This window comes from Amphibalanus amphitrite, unplaced genomic scaffold (assembly GCF_019059575.1).
Source record: "Amphibalanus amphitrite isolate SeventyFive unplaced genomic scaffold, NRLGWU_Aamphi_draft 000706F_arrow, whole genome shotgun sequence".
NCBI lineage: Eukaryota > Metazoa > Arthropoda > Thecostraca > Balanomorpha > Balanidae > Amphibalanus > Amphibalanus amphitrite.
Window position 1 is genome coordinate 133,509 of NW_024882200.1, and position 15,115 is coordinate 148,623.

At 53.7% G+C, this 15,115-nt stretch overlaps 1 protein-coding gene across 1 annotated transcript in view; it reads right to left on the bottom strand.

The window, feature by feature from the left end:
- The window catches only part of LOC122364895 (homeobox protein cut-like 1), a 219,746-nt gene that overhangs the window by 112,973 nt on the left and 91,658 nt on the right, over nt 1-15,115 (bottom strand). The window contains exon 4 of the mRNA XM_043335697.1: nt 5,257-5,394. Coding sequence (XP_043191632.1) covers nt 5,257-5,394 — 138 coding nt within the window. The remainder of the gene's footprint in view (nt 1-5,256; nt 5,395-15,115) is intronic.

A 15,115-nucleotide genomic window follows, 5' to 3' on the forward strand; every position in this document is an offset into this window, starting at 1 on the left:
CCGTCTCTGACAGCTTCGTAACATGTTACGAAGGCACCAAAGCTACATAGTAAATGTTCAAATGGTTACTAGATTTGAATTCAGCTCCAAAAAATAGCCTAGAAACATGTAAAACTCGAAAAATTGACCCAAGGTCATCAAAGGTCAATGACCTTACCTGACCTTCCGGTGACCTTGACACCCACCCTAATGCATGGGAGCAACATATACCCCATGGTTGAACGCTTTAAACCACGAAAAGACTGCAAACTCGCGGCTAATGCGAGCCGACATACGCCGAATCGAGATTCCGGGCAAACATGGTCTCGAAAGAAGGTCACAGGTCAAAGATCATTAAGGTCAGGGTCATGAATTTTTCAGGTTAGCTGTAAAATTAATTTTCGCGAGGGTACTGAAAGTTTCGTTGCGATCGGCCGCTTTATACGCGAATTACTCGCGAAAAACCGAGGGTTCCGTTCGAAGATTCAGGCCCTGTCGCGCTAGAATGGCATATCGGCCCACTGTGCAGCGGCGGGCCGCCGCCCAGTGGAGACGGGGCGGGAGACGGGGGCTGGAGACGCTGGGAGGACACGCTGTAAGGAGACTAGGCCAGGAGAAGGAAAACAGAAGACGGGACGGAGACGTGCTAGAAGGTGTGGGGATGACAGATAAGGAGAAAAAATGAAACCCTTGCTGAAGAGGCGACGATGTCGGAAGACCAGAAAAGGACATAGTTAAGAACATCTCCATCCCATCCAATAATCCTGCGGAGGACGGGAGCCCAAGGCATCGGAAGAGGAGCCACAGAGCAGCTCCGTCTTCCGTGCGTAGCGAGTGGATAAAAAGCCATCGGGGGCGCCGATTGGCGCACAATTGTGGGAACGGCTAACCACGGAAATCGTCGGAATATTACACCAGTTAATTGGCTTTGTCACGCTGCGGCCGCACGAATCACGCTGAGATTACGGGTCTGGAGCGGCGGTTACTGAACACCCGGTCACCCCGCCACTCTGCCTCTCAATCCTATCACTCCACCCTCTGTCCCCTCTGTGTCAGTCAGTCTCTGCTTCAGGCCAGTCGTGGAGGAGCCGTCACCAATCCAGCCCCAGTATTTGTACACTGGTCAAAATTCCGAACCCCTCCCTTCACTTTGTTCTGTTAGCGGACTCGCTACCTCTCCCTCCTAGAGCGCGTGCTTTCTCCCCTCTCGCGCCGTCGCCGCTGCCGTAGTGTTAGCGCCCTATGCGGCCGCACGCCGATGCAGTCTCCGATCGGAACGCGTACCGGTCCGTATCGATAGCCGCCGAGCCAGTATCGCAGTCCTTCGACAGGCGGTGACTGCACATCCGATAGACGCAGGGAAGGGAGCACCGGACGTGGACGATGGAAAGGTATTATTTATTGCGAGCACTCAGTATTTATTGCGCAGTGCATATGCACGGTGCACAGTGATCGGCGGTAGTGCATGACATCATGGTTGAGGGGAGGGCCAGGAAGTCACAATTACGAGACATGAAGCGCGCACATTTGATGGCCTTCGTGACAAATGACGCCTGTTCAACACCAAAAAGACGTAGTTTCAAGCATCACCTCCCAACGTCGGCGGTATATGCCATATGAGCCCGCCGCACCTGAACAAACTCCATTCTCATAAATACGGCGGCCCACCGCCACGGCATATGCCGTGAGCACACACGGGGCGGTCGGAATCACACACCGGCGGCGCCAGCCGACCGTGGCGCCTCTTCAAATGCACACCGCCAGCCGCGTGCAACGCACGTTCAGTTCCGGAAGGCGGGCGTTCCGTGCGCGTTCCGGCCGGCTGGCCGGCGCGCCGTGGGCGCCACAATCATGGCCCGGCGCGTGGGACCGATCGCATGGGATGGCGTTTACAGGCGGCCATTTGTGGGCGTCCGAGTGAGCCAAGCGGCCACGGCCCGGCGCCGGTGCAGGGCGGGTCGCCGGCCTGCCCGCTCCACAGGCCGCCCTGGCTGACATGACGAGCACGGTACGGGACCCGTATGGGTTTATACGCGACAGGCTTGGCGGCCACGCGACCGCGACCGCCGCCGCCGCCGCGGCGCGCATACCCAATTAAACTGATTGGAGTCGTCGGCCACGTAAACCATCATTTTTGCCGGGTTCACCGGGCGTGACATCGTAAATTGCCCGGCAGCTCGGATCCCTGCGGTCGATTCACCGGTGGTGGGCCGGCGACGGTGGGCTCTGTCCCAGACGGCGGGATGGCACACAGCAGAGGCTGATCACACAAGAGGCTGATAAACCAATCAGTCAATCAGGCACCCAACCAAGAAGTACGGCAATCAGTCGGACAATGATGACTGTCAAGTGTTCGAGAGAGACTCCTTCAAGCTTTCAATAACAAAGTTTGACTGGGGAGACTATTGACCACTGCGACCCACGAAGGTTGAGATCATTCACTGCTCTCAAAACATATCAGTGTGCTGTGTCATCCCGTGATCATATACTCTTCTCCGTGTATACCAGCAGCCACCGCTGCACCGGAGCGTCTCAAAGGGAGGAGGGTTTGCGGCTTGTTCGGTAACGCAGCGGTGGTGCTGAAAGCAAACCTCTGTGTTGTGAAAGGCAAATATGTAGCCTGTAGGAGGACAACGTCCAGGGACAACGCAGATGCGGAGCGGGAACGCCGAGATATGGAACAAATAAATGCATGTCAATGGTGTTAGTTCCGTAACGATATCCTGTTGTTGAAAATAATCTGCTCAATGAATCTGGTTTATTAAATATTTCAGTAACATTTTATTTGTTGTCAGGAAACTAAGCTGTTCAGACATGCGGAACATCTGATATTTAACATAGCATGCGGTTATGTATTTGTAATTATCGCCGATGCCTCCCATGTTCCACACTCGAAACTATGCCAAAAATCACGTCCTGACGTCAGCGACGATAAAATACCAGCGATGTCTGCCGATCACCAGGCATGCTAATGCTGCTCACTGGCAGCACTGTGGTAAGGTAACCCCCTCCACAAACTGGCCTCAGGTGGGCGTCCACACTACCCCGTCCCCTGTGTCACCCCGGTCGGCTCCGCCCCCGTCCCTGTCCAGTGTCCGCTGCGCTGTGCAGCGCACCCCGCCCGGCCCGGCCCAGAGGTGCGCCGAATGCCCCATTCATCAGCCCTGCCGGCCAGGTCGGCTGGCCGGCGGCCGCTGATAATTCGAGCGTTTTTGTGGCGCTGGCCGGCCGCCGCATTTGTTTATAGACCGGCGGGGGTGATTTACTCGCCGATGGTCGCTAATGCAGCCCTGATATTAATTAGTCTGATTAATACTGGCCACCCGAGCGATACCGGGCATCGGAGAGAGCAGAGGAGAGGCGAACAATGAAGGAAGAGGTACAGAAAGCAGGAGAGAAGAGAGATAAATGACGGGAAGGAGAAGCAATCAATGCGGTTCGGAGAGACAGAGGATGGAGAGGAGAAACAAGAGAGGAAAGAGAGGTTGGAAACAGGAAGGCAAAATGGAGACACACAGAGAGGAGGGTGCGAAAGAAATGTTGAGATTAAGTGCTGGGACGGTGGTCACTCACCAAAACATTTGCTGTAGAATAAGGCGTTCCTGAACGTTTTGAAAATTACCAACTTACACCACAACAGTGGGTGCAAGGATTCGGGCAAAGTAGGAGTCTTGTTGGTTTTTCATTATATTTCCACGTCCGCAAACTGCTGTGGTCATTTTGCACCCCTTACATTATATAAATAAAGCAATCATATGGATACTCAGTGGGTACGGGACACATCAAAGCAAACTGATGAAGCTGGCTGAGAATTTCACACATGGGTACGACCGCGCCCGCTCGCAGGTGCACGCCCGGCTTGATCAAGTGGCCGGCTGTATCGGCATGTAGCACGGCCTGGGAACACCATCGGGTTATGGCCGACGTCCTGTTTCACTTTTTGATTACGGTTCAATGCCACCGCGCGGCAAATTATGCATGGCAGCCGCGGTAAGTGCATCTCGCATGAAGGCGTCCTAATCAGATCCAGCGGAACTGCTTCCATGAGCAGCGTTGTGAAATTAAATCCCACAGTTTTAACTAGAGCTTCCCAGCACACGCAACAGCAGGCTGGATTTGGAATGGAAAGCAGATGCACATGGGAGTAAGGTCCTATCTACTATCCAACAAAATTGGAAATTTACGTGGTTTGGCTGGCAAGGACATATCGAAGGTATCGTGCACACCCAAATCAGTCACAGTCAGTACGCGGGACAAAGTACAACGGCGAGTGGGCTAGGTGCTTCAACTGGTTGAATGCTACCTTTCTTTCGCCAGGGGTTCAGTATTTTCTGTGGACAATATTCAAAGGCAAACAAAACCGATTCAAACAAACACAAAGGCCGCCGAGTTCAGATGTGGCAAGCAGCTGCAGTGATAGTCTAAATCGGCCCAATATGAACCTGAACTAACTAAGCTGGTAGCGAGCGGGCGGCCGCATCTCCCAGTCATGTTCCATCAGGCTTCGTCAGGTTCGTCCGGTAAAGCTCCCACCGATCATCCCATTGCAGCTCGACGTCTCACAATCAACAGTCTAATGACAGGCTTCATAACTCCCCACTCCTTTCGCCGCCAGGAGGAAATTGAAAGAGGCTAAGTAGTAATTTGAAGCCGCTGCCAGATTCACGGCGAGCGGAATGGTCCGATTCGGACGGGCCGGAAATTGGCAATAGCAGCAGAGCGGCACCGCGTTCGGCAATAGACTCACTCGGCACCTGACTTCCCCGAAGTTATGCCTCACATCTTCGCCACGGCCACAGGAGCGTGGAAATGAGCGGCGCGCCGGCGGGCCATCCGTAATCCGGCCGACAATGGAGCGGCGCAGGAAGTGTGCAGCGTCAACCATGACCAACTTTCGCGACCCTTCTGTCCGCGCCGGGCGGGCCGATCTCACTGGGCGATGTGCTCGCGCGCACCGCATTGTCGCAGAGTCGGTAGGGGGCCGCCCGGGCGGGACCGACGCGCTCGTCTGCTCGATAGGACGCTCAGGTGCCCTCCAGACGAGTAACAGGCACTGGGGCTGCATTGGAACTCAGTGGTCCTTCCCCTTGTAGCAGGGAGTCGGTCCCAAGCCGTTACAACGTTCGGCAAGCTCGACCGGAGCGTGGCACCAGAAGTGTCGAGATAATTAGACCGCGAGCCTGCTCCTCACACGAGCAATGTGTCTTACACCAAACTAGAGAGGAAACAGGAAACAGACAAACAGTGTTCGGGAGGCGAGAAACGCTCCCAACTTACCTTGGCTTTTGACATCCTTCAGCTCTTCATTGTAGTCTTTGAGTGTGTCTCTGAGCTGGTTGTTCTCGATCTGTAGATCAGCCAGCTTCGACAGCTTATGCTGAGCCGTCTGGCTGTATTCCAAAGCCGCGGTAACATCTGAAAAAGAAAAGGAAAAGAATCAACATTAAATGTAAAATGTACGTACATGTGCCCTGGAATGGTAACAACATCTTGGTTTCAGACAATGAACAAATACAGTGGGTACTTGGGGCAATGTTGTTAGTAGCAGGAATATTAATTGAATACTAAATACGACTTTTATCGTAATCTTCCTGGAGGCTTTTTTATATACCTCGCTATGCAATCAGTAGGCACACCAAAATCAATCTGAGTCTGCATGCCAAAAGTGGTTTCTACATTCTGCGATAAGGTTTATAGTCTTGACTGTCTTTAGTCTAATTGATCGCGGCAACACCGCCATATTTAATTACTGGCCTGAAAACCAACATAAAAGCGATATAACGATAACCCACTGGCGGTACTGCAGTAAATGTGACAGTCTGCTTTTGGCGTGATTGGCATGCGCTGCCGTCGGGCAAATCGTGCATTACCGGAGTTAAATTTCACGACACGATAAAGTCCCGAAATCATTGCTTAATGTAACGAAAAGGTTAAACACAGGCAGTAATTCCTATGTATTTCATGGTTGCAGAGCACTTCACGGAAATCACGTCGTAACTAAGAGCGGCTGCCGTCTGGCGCCGGTCTCAATGTGTTTTACTATGGCACCATCTTAGTTCGGGCGACGTAAGGTCGGTGTCGATCGCTGCTTATAGGGGGAGGGGGCACCCCTCCCCGCCCCGCCCACCGACATGGCACTGCCACACCGAGCGGGCACAGCGCATTGCAGAATCATTATGTAGGCGGCAGGTCCGCGGGAACCCATTTCACGCCCCGCTTCGTATATTAGAATCAAAGAATCCAATTTCGCTGTTAACTGCGGCAGATTAGAAAACAGGCCGACAGGCACAGACCCCGCCGGCAGCGGCACGTTTCCATTTTCCACCAGATTGTGGGGAGAATGTTCCCAACAACTAATGCAGGAATTTCCCAGTAACGATAACAACGTTGTTGAACAGTTACAAATACGTGCAGCAAACATCGCGGTTGCAAAAGGCTGATAGCCAAAGCTCCAAAACCGCTGAAATAAAAAACAGGTCGACGGTAGAGACTGGCGAAATTCAGGTGGTAAAATAAAATAAGCAGTAAGTTCTTATAGTTCACGTTATCAATTCCAAAAAGAACTCATCGGAATACAAGCCCGTACAATACCTTGTAAGATGAAACCATAATTCAAGCCTCTCCACTGAACCTTTCTCGGTCAGCGCGGCGCGGTCGCTTTTCAATTTCCATTCATTTCCACCTATTAACGAGTGCCGTTCTTTCTGGCCGCGCGGCAGAAGACGGCGCCTATTTAATATGCATGGATTTCGGGCTCTGGCGCTGGCACGCTGATGAAAGAGCGCTAATTGAGCCGCTCCAAAGTCGGTGCAACAATTAAGACTGCGCCGGCCGGCTGGCTGCGACGTGCCCGGAAGACGGCCGCTGGCTGCCTGTCGCCGGAACGCGACAGAGACGGGTACTCTATAGACGGTCAGAGAGACGTGAATATGGACGGTGTACTCTATAGACAGTCAGGGACGGGATATGGTACTATAAAACGGCCGCCGGGTGCCTGTAGCCGGAACGCGACAGGAATACGGTACTCTATAGACGGTCAGAGAGACGTAGCTATGGAAACGGCTACGACACTATCATAGACGGTCAGAGACGAGAGTGGCGGGCCCGTCATTCCATACGGCCAAGAGCGGGATTGAGGGACGAGTGATATGCTCGCATAGGCAGTCAAAGAAGAAACAGGGCACTCTAGACGGTTGCGGACAGGGCTGATGGTTTCCACTCTTCATAGCTAGAGTGACTGAACTGGGAACCAATGGAGAGGCGATGGATACGTGGACGGCCACAGATGACACGGGGGGAGGGAGCGGGGGGGGGAGGCATCATAGGGGAACATTTCTACGGGCCGTTCATCGGCGTCAGTAAAGTTCAGCGACACCAAACAAAGCGACTCGAGTTCCACCCTCACTGGGCACGGCCGCCCTTACACCGTACGACGCGACGGTGGGGCGGCGGCGGCTCCATCTGCCCCGCGAACCGTGTCACCGGGGGCTCCTCCCTGTCTCAGACGGGTCCAGACAATCGGAGGGCGGACCGACCTGCGCAACGGGCCACAATCGGTCCGGCCCGGGGCCCAGCCGGCGACCCGAGACGGGCAAGCGGAGCGGCGGAGCGACCAACGACCGGATCATTCATGAGTTCGAGGAGCTGCGCCGCCACTGAAAATGGCCGCACCGCACACACCGGCCGCATCCGAAATGAAATGGCACGCCGAGTGATTCGCAGAACAATGTATCGTTGTATGCACGGTACTCCGGTATAGACTGTGGAGGGGTTGTTAATAATGGCACTCAGTCCAGGAAGAGCCACTATTGGACTTCCTGTTGACGCTATCAGTACCACTGTTGGCGTTAGTTGGTAGGCTTTTTGTCGGGTGATTATGATGTCGATAATGTTTTGTGGTGGTAAAAGAACATAATGATGGCGTTTAAACCCTCACGTACTAAACAGACGCCAGGCTGTCTGGCCACCTGCCCATTATTCCACATCGTCTGAGCTTCCTGGGGACAAAGCTTCACTCGTAGAGCCGGCATACCTTAAAAAGTATTAAATATTCCTTCCCAAATGATCCTCAATGCTATCACGGGCCAATCTCTCTATAAATACAGAAGTATGTGTACCAGGATATTGACAATTTTGATTCGAACACATCGCAATCGTTCCACATCAAGCCCAAACAGAATCGCGCCCACCCATCCTCTGCTGGCTATTCAGACCCTGGTGCTCGGGGTAAGGCTCGGTGTGCCCCCCTTCCCTGAGTGGCGTCTCCCGCCGACCCGGGCAGCGCTGGCCATCCCTTTCCGGCGGCGGCCGACCATCGGCGCCGATCCATCTCGCCGTCTCTTTCTCCGCAGACAACGGCGGCCGCGGCTCCCTCAATACAGCCCGCCGGCGGCGGAGAGCCGATACCTCACACGGCCCGGCGCGTCTGTAATCGCGGCGCCGCCGCACCGTCCCAGATTGATCGGCGATACGGGCACCGAGGCGCGATCGGCGGCGCGAGACGTGCCTCCGGTCCGCGCGAGGCCAGTGATTAGCGATAGACGGACGAGCGGCGCGCGCCCGGCACCGGGCCGCCGGCACGGTTCGTCGGAAGATCATCTCAGGCTCAAAAGAAACGATATGTACCATTCGAAAGCTGACGGTGAGCTGAATCCAAAAATGTAATTTTTATCAAAATCGATCGATGGCCTTTTTTGAAAATTGCGTTTTTGTAAAAACTTAATAATCTTTTATTCAACGGGCTGTCCCGGACATTCTTGAAAACATAAACATGTACCTATTTTTGAGTTCCAGTGAAAGCTGAACGCCAAAAGAACAATATTTAGCGAAGCAATATTTCCAAACATTAATATGCGTCTCCCACAGCCGAAAATAAGGCGCAATCACACAACTCAGTGTCACGATGGACCAAAGTCAGCCACACAGAAGCGTGAAATGACCCTTATCGACTCGCAGACCCGGCGCTCTCGGCCCGCCTGACCGGCTACGGAAAGAACGTTCGGCTCTCGTTCTACTAAACAAATGTCATATTTGTCAGTTTAGCTGTCCACATCGCTATTAAAGTTATTCAGGATACCTGTGAAGAAAATTCATTGTTCTGTCATCTTCACATCATGCTTTAATTTGCATTTGTTCATGTCTACTTTGCTCAATTGAGCTTGGTATCATGCCCATATAAGGAAAATTGGCCGCGCTGAAATGTCAGAGGTTGCACCGGCCTCAGCTCGGGTGGAGTGGGGGTAGCGTCCGGCGGGGCAGGGTAACCTTTGACCGGTCGCACGGCCGAGCAGCTGTCACCAGTACAGCCTCTGACAGTGAAACCCCGCTCACTTCCACTGCGCGGGCACTGATCGCAGCTGGATGGAACAAAACATGTATACGAAAATGTAAATTAAAGCATGTTGTAAATCGAGCAGAACAATGAATTTTCTTCACAGGTATCCTGAATAACTTTAAAAGCGATGTGGACAGTTAAAGTGACAAATAAGACATTTGTTTAGTAGAACGAGAGCCGAACGTTCTTTCCGTGGCCGGTCAGGCGGGCCGAGAGCGCCGGGTCTGCGAGTCGATAAGGGTCATTTCACGCTTCTGTGTGGCTGACTTTGGTCCATCGTGACACTGAGCTGTGTGATTGCGCCTTATTGTCGGCTGTGGGAGACGCATATTAATGTTTGGAAACATTGCTTCGCTAAATATTGTTCTTTTGGCGTTCAGCTTTCACTGGAACTCAAAAATACATGTTTATGTTTTCAAGAATGTCCGGGACAGTCCGTTGAATAAAAGATTATTAAGTTTTTACAAAAACGCAATTTTCAAAAAAGGCCATCGATCGATTTTGATAAAAAATACATTTTTGGATTCAGCTCGCCGTCAACTTTCGAATGGTATATACCGTTTCTTTTGAGCCTGAGATGACCTTCCGACGAACCGTGCCGGGCGCTGGTCTTGGCTGACCTGACCTGACGAATTGGCCCCAGGCCGCCGCTGGGCTGACCTAAACTGGTGGATCGACTTGGAGCCGATGCTGGGCTGACCTGACCAGTCAGATCGGCCTGGAGCGCAACTGGACCGACCTGAACCAGTGCAGTGCAGCGGCCTGTTCTAACCCATATGCCACCACGCTGACCAGACTGGGCTACAATCAAGCAGTGAAGATCTTACATTCAGTCCAGATATCTGAAGAGGTTAGAAACTAGCTGCATTTTGATGCAAAAGGTTGGTTTCTAAAAAATGTTCTTAAAACAACACTGAGTTTCTGAAGAATATTAAGCTTCGTATTCTGCGGCACTTTTGGATTTCACAGCGACCCTGACGACAAGCATATTGCAGAAGAACGACAGAGAACACATGAAGTTATCAAACGCCAAAGCCAAGTTCTCCACAGGAAGTGTGACTCAGAAGTCTGCTCCAGAAATTCTCGTGCCTTTAGCCATCGCATATTCATGAGGTAAACTTCAGCCCGGTTCGCACTCTTCGTCTGCTACTAACGTGAGAAGCCGGTCACGCCTGAGATCATCTTAAAGGCATACAAGCAAATTTAGGTGGCAGATGCAGCGAATATTTCTATAACGGAAGACATCTTGAATGTGTATCATAAATCTAGACAGGATCAACGTCCGAAGCCACATCAAACCTGCCGTATTTGTTTTACCGTTTTCATCTGCCGTCCTTGCCTCACCACCTCTCGCGCACTGATCATATCTCCTCACACCTCTGCCGCCCCTAATGTCTCTCTATCTCTCATGTTTATCTGTGTCTCCATCGTCCATCCGTCCGTCTTCATGTCTCTATCCTGTCCCTCTACCCCGTCCATTCCCTGTCTCCGTGTCTCTACTCTCTATCGTTCTTCTTCGGCCCTGTGTCCCTCCGTGTCTCTGCCGCCCGTCTCCCTGTCCGTGTCTCTCCAGGTCTCTTTCGCTGGCATCTCAGCACGTCTCTCTACCCTTCCCGTTCGTCTCTTGCCCTCTATCTTTGTGAGTCTCCATCGTCCGTCTCCTGCGTCTCTCCGAGTTTCTACCATCCGTCTCCCGTGCTTCTACCACCCGTCTCCCAGACCGTGTTTCTCTGTCCGTGCCGCCCGTCTCCTGTGTTTCCGTGTCTCTCCCAGCCCGCGTCTCTCCGTCTCGGTCTCCCGTCTCCTGTGTCTCGGGTGCGCGGTGGGCGCGCCGCTCCGATCCGGCCGCTCCGTCACTGTCGCACGACCACCGTCGGCCAACGCCCGACACGGCTGGCGCCCATTCGTCAACCCAAATATTCAATCTTTTTTATCATCCCTTCTGATTTGCATTCATATTTGAGGAGGCAATATTTCAGACCGGCGACGCCAGCGAGTGCATCGAATCCCGGATCGGCGCGGTCGAGCCGCCCCGCTCCCCGCTCCCGGCTCGTCCGCTCTGCTAGGCTCTCATTCTGCTCTCTCCAAAACCCCGTCACAATGGACGTTTACCAATTCACCTCCCTTGTTATCTCTCCTCCTAACTTGTTCTTTAAGTTCTGTTTGGAGCCGTTTTCTGCGCCCCTTCTAGCCAACCGAGTGAGCAGCTGTTTATTTGGCCCGAGCCGACTGCAACATCACTCCCTCCCACCACCCAAGTGACTCCAGCATGGGACACCGAATGGGCTTCCCACTCCGCCCTCTGTCCCTACTCCCATCGGCCGCAGCTGTCCCTCTCACCGCTGTTGTTCCTCCACTCGCCAGTAATTACTGTGGCTTATTTCGGCTGATATTTTCCAGCAGGGGCGCCGCCCCTCCCTGTCAAGTCGCCATTATCCAATAAATGTTGAATGGAGAAGATCTGGATACTGTCAAAAATGGGTTTTCAGACAAATTAAAAGGATTCATTAAATGGCAGCCGAATAAAGGCGGCGCGCCGGCGGCAATAGCAGTCGGGCTAACTGACAGGTTGACAGACACACAGAGGAGCGAGGTGAGCCGGGCGACAGTCGCCGGCCGATTTTCTCCGGCGCCCGCCGCGCGGCCCACATCGATCCCCCGGTGAAGACGTCACGCAGCTCACGCGCACCGCGCCGCGGCCGCGAAGAGCCGGCGCACTGCTCACACGGACCGGCCGGGTTCTCAGCGAGAGCTCGCAGTTCTCACCGGCTGACAAAGAAACGCCATCGGCCCGGTCTTTTGTTGTGTTTCGTAGTCGGTACTGTAATGACCTCTGGCGTCCCATTTCGTCCCGTCTTCCACTCCATCCCACTCTGGCTTGGGCCATCTCAGATCACATCGCGGACCTGCTTGACACACCACGCACCAAACCCGCACTCGGGCCAACATCAATCACCGCTGTCATAACGCACGAGGTCGGCACGAGACCGCCTAAAAAACCCGCTCCGATACACATCCGTCCATCACCGTGGGGCCTCGGCCGGCCACCAATGACTCAGGACATATCAATTAGCGCGGCGTGCCGTCCGGCCGGCCGCGATCGGGCCACGACGCAGCAGTCTCGACGCACTGATACTATCTGTTCGTGACTAGTTAGAGAGGATCAGGGACCATCGGTGACCCACCCTGACCCTCACTGACACGCAATGACCCGCACTGTCTCGAACGGCAGCCCACTCGGCATCACGGAACAGCGCACCGGTAAAAACGACACCCCTGAGAAAACCCACACAGTCTGGTTTATATTTCTTACTAATTACCGGTAATTAACACAGCAGGGGTGTAATTAACGTCAATATATTGAGTTTTGCTTTCTGGTAGTTCTGCAAAGGATATTCACACGTTTAACCCGCTACAATGGCACATAAAATGATGCCAGAAGGCCTAATTTAGCACTTGAGCGATCAGCGTGATTCCGAGTCATGGCTCACGGTGAAACCGCAATTTAATTGCCTCGTGTGCAGTGTGCAATCGTTGAAAACTGGCCGCCCGGGCGCGGCAGTGCAGCGGGCGGGTCTAATTTCGGTGCCGAGCCGCCGACGGGCGCCGGTCGTTCACGCGCGCTCACAGCCGTAAAGGCAAATGCAGCCGATCCAGTTCCTCGACCGAGGCCGCTCCGCATAAACCGGCCGTAATCGAAGGGAAGGGAAGCGAAAAGCGGCCAGTGACACGACACCGCCCCGGGCGCCCTTCGGCTCGGCGCGACAGCGAGTCGGGCAAATAGGCTGGCCGGACAGCTTCCCACACAAATCAGAGGCGACCGGCAGCGGCGGCGGCGGAAAAATGAATCAAACGGTGGGCCGGGGGCGGCAGCGGGCCCGCCCTCGGTCAGGGGCGTCCCTCCCACCGCGGGTCCGCAGCTCAGGAGCGGCGGTGGCACACCGCGGCTGCCGGGGACCGCCCATCGAGCCCCTCCGCAGCCACCGCCTCCTCACACGCCACCGGCGGCCTAACTGATAACCACTGACGGACTGATGAGCCCGCTGACTGAGCCACAATGACTGATGGCATGACTGTTAACTTAATGACTGATGGGTCGAACCCACGCGACGGGTTTGCCACGAGTTAGCTGTGCAATAATCATGGAGAGCATGATGCTCGGTCTAATCACTCTCCCAACGAGCGGCCTGGGAGAGATGTCTAGACAGCTTAAAGGTGGCGATGTCAAACAAAGCCAGGCTCTTACGACCCGCTAGGTGCACTTCTGACACCTGACCTTGTGAGTGACCTTGCTCATCCCATTGACCCCATCGTTACCGGTCGGTGGTACCGGACGGTAAGGTTTCCGGCGCTGTGAAGGGTACAAATCGGCCCAATATGTTGCCACTACCACGCTGACAGGCACAGTTGACAGGTACACAGGTGTATGCCGCGGGAGAGCGTCCGGTACCCAGTCCCTGTCGAAATAACCCGACCCTCTGAGTTCCACATCCGGTGACCCTCGCGACCACTGCCCCCTGCGTGAGACCAGCGCGGTACAGCCGTGAGCCCAGCATCAGATAGATGAGAAAATCACAGACAGCGGAGCATCGGACACATAACCGACCGCAGACTTCACAACACGAAATACTCACGTAGAGCTAGCGCAAGACAGGAGCTGAGTAAAACAGCGTTATGTGCACTGCATAGGCACGGACAAAGTCATGGCTTTAACTACACAGCTCCGGCAATGTTGTCAGCACCACTACAGGAAGTCATACATCACACCTTTTCTGTAACACAACTAGGGACATAACCCAAAAATCGTTTAGAAAGTACCGTGAAGGAAGGCATCACGCCGACGAAAAGCTCGTCATCTAATTGCGCCGTATATCGTCCATTATTAAGATGAACAATATTGTACATCAAAACAATAACCGCTGGCATGCCATGCATTAATAAATTGCATTGTATGCAAAGTGAGAAGTAAATGCAGCAACCAAAAATTGCGAGTCACCACACTGGAACGGTTGGGGTAAATTGCTCCTTTGGGTACAAATAGACCAGAATTAATAGGGGAGTTGGTTGCGTTCATGTGAGGAATATTGGATAAATCATAAAAACCCTGACTAAGCAAGTTACCATTCTTATCAAAGCTCAAGAAGTAAGAATCACGTAGTCGCAAGAGTTAGAGGCAGCAAATCACCGATGTGTCTCCGCGAACGATGAAACGCAACGGAATGACACATCACTCGCTGCTTGCGAACGACTCCTATAGACGGCAGCTCAATATCAGCGGCCGGTGACAGCCGCCTGACAATATCGCCAGCAGCCACGGTCCACCAGCGTCACCGCCGTCTCCCAGGGACCATATCGTACCGGGCAGCGCTCATCAATCCGCTGTAGGACCGCTCGGCGCCCCGGTGATTTTTCCCCCAGGAGCGTCGGACGCCTCTATGCAAATACGATAATTGATATGCAGAGTCGCCGGCGCATCAGGCCCAGGTGAAGATGAGAATAATGATCCGAGCCGGGATATGGAAATAAATGAGCCTGCGTGGGTAACGAAGGCAGCTGGGGACGGGGAGGCGGTCCGGGTGGGGCTGTGGAGTCGGCCAGCCACCGGAAGAGCGCTGTCAAAGCCGACCGAGCCGCCGGCTCAAATCACGAAAAATACCCAATCACTCCGCCCATTTCCGGCATCGCCACTTCGATCGTGATCATTCGCAATGTTTTGCGGCGTTTTTATCACACCTCTCTTCGATTGCGGCCAATCCGACGTATCAGGTGCCTCGGAACACGCTACGGTAAAAACTCTGCTCG